The 6,314-nt window shown below is 51.0% G+C and overlaps 1 protein-coding gene across 1 annotated transcript; it reads right to left on the bottom strand.

The window, feature by feature from the left end:
- Nucleotides 1-414: 414 nt before the first annotated feature.
- LOC114624125 (small integral membrane protein 38-like) lies at nt 415-2,693 on the bottom strand. The gene is made up of 3 exons (XM_028770910.1): nt 2,600-2,693; nt 1,513-1,589; nt 415-1,165 (listed from the first exon to the last, which is right to left on the bottom strand). Exon 3 carries the CDS (start codon nt 593-595, stop codon nt 440-442), a length of 156 nt encoding a protein of 51 aa, XP_028626743.1. The 5' UTR covers nt 596-1,165; nt 1,513-1,589; nt 2,600-2,693; the 3' UTR covers nt 415-439.
- Nucleotides 2,694-6,314: the final 3,621 nt, after the last annotated feature.

Raw genomic sequence — 6,314 nt, 5'->3', positions numbered from 1 at the left:
GAGTTAGAGATAGGGAAGACCCAGACATTTCCTAGGGCACACGCCGTCATGGGGGTCTAGAACCTGGTAAAAGTGGTTGCTTTGACAGCCTGTGTGGGCAAACACTCTCCTATGGGGATAGTCCTGTCGAGTCGGCGCAGGTGCTGGGACTCTCAGAACCTCTGTCTCTTCTACTGCTCTCTGGTTTGAGCACACTGGATAGGACATAAGGATCATGTACCTGCCTGGCTGGCGAAGACTAGGGAGGTTAACCCAACTAGAGGCTGGGGGAGGGGGGGCAGGGGAGGAATATGGTAAGGGAGAGTAACAGTGTCCTGCAGGAAGGTGTCTGTGGCACTCAATGACAGGTGAGTGTCCCACTACCCATGCCCACCCACAGAAGGATGATAGAGCTACAGCACGAAACGTCCAGGGTTGGGTCTCCACTGTGCTCCTTGGCTCACTCTTCCTTGGGTTTACCAGGCTGAGGCCGAGCCAGCCTGTAGTCCATATAGGTCCCCAGACAGGACCACAGGATGAAGCGTACTAGGAGGATGACAACCAGGAGCACCATGAGTGGGTCAGGGCCAGCAGTGTCCCCCAGCCAGGAGGCCATGCTGAGGAGGGAGGCCACCACACAGGGTAGAGCAGCAGCAGCAGCTTAGCTAGGACCTGATCTCAGCCCTGCCTGCCTGCCGGTGGCCCCTTCTGAGGGACAGATCCGTGCAGTCCACAGCCAGCCCTTCCCACCGCACTGGGCCTCCCCGCCTGTGAGGGGACAGTTGGGGCTATAGGCGGCCTCCTTGGTCAAGAGGCCCGTGTACCATTCATGGGGAGCTAAGCACTCCGTGCACCGACAATGGCAGCATTGTCCAGAGGCCCTGGCGGCGGGAGGCCTGCGGGAGCCCGCCTCCCGCGCTGTCCCCGCGGCCCCTGCCCGCCAGGCTGACGTAATCCCCAAACATCTCCGGCGGCGGCAGCTGCAGGGCGAAGCGGCCGCCTCCTCCGGGCCTTTCCGGCTGCCGCAGACAATCGAGCCCTTTCTCTCCCCAATTAGCTATCACTTCTGGAGGCCAGCGCGGTCCGAGGCTGGGCGGGCTGTGCAGCAGCAGCAGCAGGTCCGCACCGAGCGGGGGCCACGAGGCTTGCAGGGAGGCCCGGCCCAGCAGGGAGGGCGGCAGGGAGACTGTGCGATTGAAAAGAGGAGAGAGGCACAGAGAGGGGGGAACAGTCGGCTGGAGCCCAGAGGCGACCCCAGACACGGCTCAATTAGCACACAGGCTGTGCGCTGAGTCCCCAAGGCTGCCCCAGCCTGTAGCAGCCTGGGGGTGGTCAACACAGACCGCCCCAGAAAGGGTCTGGAACCTGGGGGAGTGGGCTTAATCTCCCCTTCACAACTCCGGGAGGGCAACCACTGGAAATAGGCTAAGCACCACCTACCCCAGCCCCACAGGAGGTTTCTGGGAAGGAACCACTACAGCCCCCCTCCAGCTGCCCCACACAAGGCTGATGGCTGATTAGCCTGGGACTCACTGAGTGGCAGTGGGGAAGATGCTTGCTTCCTTAGACCTCAGGCTCCTTGCTGGGAAATGAGGTCAGAGCCCCATGCTCTGAAAGACAAAGAGAATACTTAAATAGGCCCAGCACCCCTAGAGCAGCCTCTTTGGGGACTCACCTTCAGAGTTTTCCAGAAAAACAGCATCTGTCTGCCAGTTACATCCGTCTGCCGTATACATGTGCTCATACATACACGTGTGCCCACACACACATATGCGGACCCTGTCCCCCTGTGTGGGCCCCTCTGTCCCCTCACAGTTGAGGTTTCCTTGGACATTTTGCTGTCCTCCACCTCTAATACTAACCCTGTGTCCCATAAAACAGAACCTCATCTGAAGCTAGGGATACTGTGGGAGAAACAAGACTGCCCAATCACAGGGTCCTGGACTTCCAACCCAAGTAGTCTCACCCAGAAGCAGTCCAACAAGCCATGAAAGATGCATGGGGGCCCTTCCACACGGAGAACTCCTGTAGCCCATCACTGGTCACCTCTCACTAGTTCTGAATTCTTTCCTCCATGGCATTGAGAGTATTCACCCCGTATAGCCTTTCTAGAAGATTCCAAATAATGACAAACACAAAGGACTGGCAGGCAGCACACCATAGGATGGGAAGGAGAGATTTTTGACAATAGTGCCAATTTGTGGATTTCACAACACTAACCCAAAGTGTGCCAGATGCATGTAAGTTCGCTGTGCCCACCCTCTGCCTCTCACGCTGCAGCCCTGCAGCCCTGGGACTGACCGAGGTTGTCTCCCACTCTGCAGTGCCAGGCCACCCGGCCCATCGCTCTTGAAATGTTCTTGGGTTTACTTTTCCCAAATGTTAGTGAGTATCACTCCAAATGTTAGTGAGGATCTAGAAATTAGGAGCCAGGCCTAACCAGAAATTACACCAAACATTTGCTCCTAGGGGGTTTCTGGAATGTCCCCGACAGCAGAAGACCTTGCTCACATACCAAAGAAACCCAAGTAAATCTGGGGTGAGGGTCCCCAGATGGACATCACCATGCTCTTGGAAAGGGAAGAAGCAAAGGGCTCACCTCAGCCAGCATTTCACTCACCTGAGAGACCACATCTCTGAGTGAGGCTTTCTCGGAAGCTGAAGTTGTCTGCCTTGAGCATGGCCACCAACTCGGGCCCATCACTGGTGGAACCAAGGTGGCCTTGAACAAAGCTCTGTGTTTGTCAAGCACACCATCAGATAGGGAAAGTCAATATTGTCCCAGGTCACATGGCATCAAGACACAGGAGATTCTTGGGTCAAGGAGGCCTGACCCTCTTCCCGCTCATATGCCTCTGGAAATCAGCAAGCATAAAGTCTACCGTGTGTCCTTCAGGGAAGGAAGTGTGTGGCCCTCCTAGCTGCTCCTAGGAGAGGAGGTCAGTAAAGGTGACCTAGAGGATGAAGTCTGGGAGAACGGAGGAAGCACAGGAAGAAGCAAGAAAATGATGAAGACAGCACAGACACAGCTTCTCTGCTCAGTGTACACCAGGGTGCTCCCTACTGTGGCGAAAGGGACTCTCTGAGTCACCCACAACTGATGGTGAGCATGGCATGCTCTGTGCTCTTCCTGGTCCCTAGGGCCTCCCCAGCGGTATTGGGGTTATAGGAGGTGTCCCCTGGGCAGACTTTTACCCAACTTTGACCATACAGTGGATGACCCCTGGGTCCGCTGGACTAACTCAAGGGTACACAGCCACCAGAACATCCTCAAATTGGGAAAAAGAGGACCAAAGTCAATCCTCTTTCATGGCTTCCCCCATCCCCACCTTCCTGTTCCTGGATTTCTTACCATCCTCTGGGACCATCACATCCTGAACCACCTGCTATTGAACACAGCCCAAAGCAACATGAAAGACACAGACACACAAATAGTGTCTGCTATGATATTCAGAGCTCAGCCTTGAAGGCTCTTGTCCCTTGTCACAGAGGACAGATCAGGGGACTCTGGCTATCCTCAAGGATTGAAGGATCCACAGTGACTTCCTACACCTAACTGTTCAAGCATTGAAGTGACAAGGGACAGGTTTTTTCTCACTGTTCCCTGATGTTTGCCATGTGAAAGCACAGTCACCAGTGAGGCCAGTGGAGAAAGCTGGGGTGAAAAGCAGAGGAGGCTCCAGCTCCTGCCAACTGTGGCATGTCCCCACGGGAGCTTGTTCCTACCGGTGGCAGCATTAGGAATGAGACCAAGGACCCACTCGGGTGTCTGCTCAAAGCCCTCAGCAAGAAGATCTGTGGCCACAGGTCCCTTCCTCACTCACACAGGGCAAGCCACAATGACATCTGGCAGCCAACACTGCTGGTGCTGGGTGTGCTCTGCAGGGGACTTAAACATCACCACATCACACTGGACTTTCTGGGCTTGAACTCCTGACTGAGGGCATAGTCAAGGCCCACACCTGTTTCTGATTGGTTTATATTGGTTTTGGATGTGTCTGAGTGTGTGTGTGTGTGTGTCTGTAAGTGCGCACAAGTGTGTGCATGTGAAGGCCAGAAGTCAGAAGTCAACCTCAGGTGTCATTCCTCAGACCCCATCCACCAATTTATTTTATTTTTTATTTTTGAGATAGGATCTTTCGCTAAGTATGCTGGTGAGCTTGTGACCCACCTGTCTCCACATTCCCAGAGCTGGGATCATAAAAGTATGTCTCTACACTTGGCTTTTTTGCACAGGTTCTATGGATAAAACTTGGGTCCTCAAACTTGTGTGGCCAGCTCTTTACCAACCAACCAAACTGTCTCCCCAGCCCAGTGTTCACTGTTCCTTTCTATCCTGGCGCTTACAGCCTCCGAAGTCTCCCATGTCTGTATCATGAACTCTCATGTGTCCCCTGCTTCCACCTGGACTAGGGTCTCCAGGGCACTTAAAGGAAACTCACATTGCATTAGACCCAATTCTGCCAAAACTGTGTAGCCTCCAGCAGCCACTGGGCTAAGAGTAAGCCTTCCCAGCCAGTCTCAGCCACAATCGTTACTTGTATTTCTTCTTAACATTTATTTTTAAACTATACTCATGGGTGTTTTGCCTGCATGTATGTCTGTGCACTACCTTGTGTGTGTAGTGTTCACGATGCCCAAGAGGACATTAATCCCTCCTGGAACTGGAGTCCCAGACAGTGGTGAGCCATCATGTGGGTGCTGGGAATCGGAATCTGGGTCCTTTGAAGGAGAAGCCTGAGCACTTCATGGCTGAGCCATCTTCCAGCCCGTTGTTGCAGAAATTTCCAACCCCAATAAGCCCATGTAAAAACCATGCAGTTCTGTTATTATAAAATATATACTTTAGCCTAGATTGGGCAGATCTAACACTATACTAACTCACTCCTTAGTTATAAGACCTCGTGTTATTTGTGGGGTTTCTGGATTTTTTGGCCATGTGATTTTATTTTATCATGGCTATCTCTTCTTTTGTCTTTTATCCTGTTCCATAAGTTCCTGAATCCTCTGTTTTAGGTTCTGCTTCCACATTTTAATTTTTCTCTATATTATAATTCTGATATTCTGATGTCTATTTTATTTTGATTGATTAATTTTAAAAGTTCTCCTCCAGGCCTTGCTTCCAGTCCTCATTATTTTCTCTCTGCCGCTCAGTCTGATCTGTGAGATGCCACATCTCTTGTTTTGCCTCATCTGTGAAATTCTGCATCTTTTGGTCTGGCATCTTTTCCAGATCCTGCCTCCAACCTCTCTTTGTTGTTTATCCTGACCTATAAAGTCCTGTGCCTTTAGTTCTAGTGTTTCCTCTAGTCCATGTTGGCAAGTCTTAAATTTCTCTCTCTGCTGTTCATTCTGCTCTAAAAATTCCTGTATCTTCTGTTATAGGTCCTGCTGTCATATTTTTATTTTTTCTTTAGGTTATAATTTTGATATTGTAGCATCTACTTTATTTTGATTTACTAACCTTAGTAAATTATCTTTAAGGCTCTGTTTCTAAATTTTACTGTTATCTCTTTTGTCGTTTCATCTTATCTGTGAAATCCTGTATTTTTTGTTCTAGCATCTTTTCTAGCTCCTGTCTCTAAAATCATTACTTTCACCTTTTTGGAAAGACCAGACAGTCAAGCTGAAGGAAGGCAAGAGAACAAGAGTGGAAAAGAGATAGAGGCGTGGGGAAGCCTTGCAGAAGTGTGTGGATTACAAAAGAGGAAATTGTAAACCATTGTCAAGATGGAGCCCAGACAATGAGGAACCCTCCCAATGAATGGAAACTCCATGGCCAGCCTACTTCTTCCCTTAGAACCCTACCCACAAACTCTAGCCACAGTGGGGCCTGCCAGTGAATGTGCATGCCCATAAAACATGAACTGGGGAGGAAGAGCAGGTTGTAAGTTCAAGGCCAACCTGAGCTACAGCATCAAACAGGACTGAGTATCAAAAAACCAAAGGGATATGGCAGAGTGGCTAAGGCACTGGCCTCCCAAGCAGGGTGAGTGGTGCAGGTGGGAGCAGTGGTCTGCCTGCAACTCCCCTGTTGTCAAGCTCAGTTTGGCTGAAGGATCATGCTGCCTCATTGACTAAGATGGAAGAGGCACAGAGAACACTCCTCAACATACATGCACATACAAGCAAGCCTGCACACATACACACCACATATACACACATGGAAATGGAGGTGGGGCAGGCATGGTAGCAGTGCACACCTTATAATGTCAGCAGGAGGGAGACTGAGGCAGGAGAATCAGAAGTTCAAGGCCAGCCAGTATTACCTAGTAAACTGGCAGTCTGGGCTACAAGACACCCTATCTTGGAAAAAAAGAAGAAGGAGGAGGAGG

This window comes from Grammomys surdaster, unplaced genomic scaffold (genome assembly GCF_004785775.1).
Source record: "Grammomys surdaster isolate TR1022 unplaced genomic scaffold, NIH_TR_1.0 205, whole genome shotgun sequence".
NCBI classification, from domain to species: Eukaryota; Metazoa; Chordata; class Mammalia; order Rodentia; family Muridae; genus Grammomys; species Grammomys surdaster.
The sequence above is the reverse complement of the archived record's forward strand: the minus strand, read 5'-3'. Positions and strand labels throughout refer to the sequence as shown.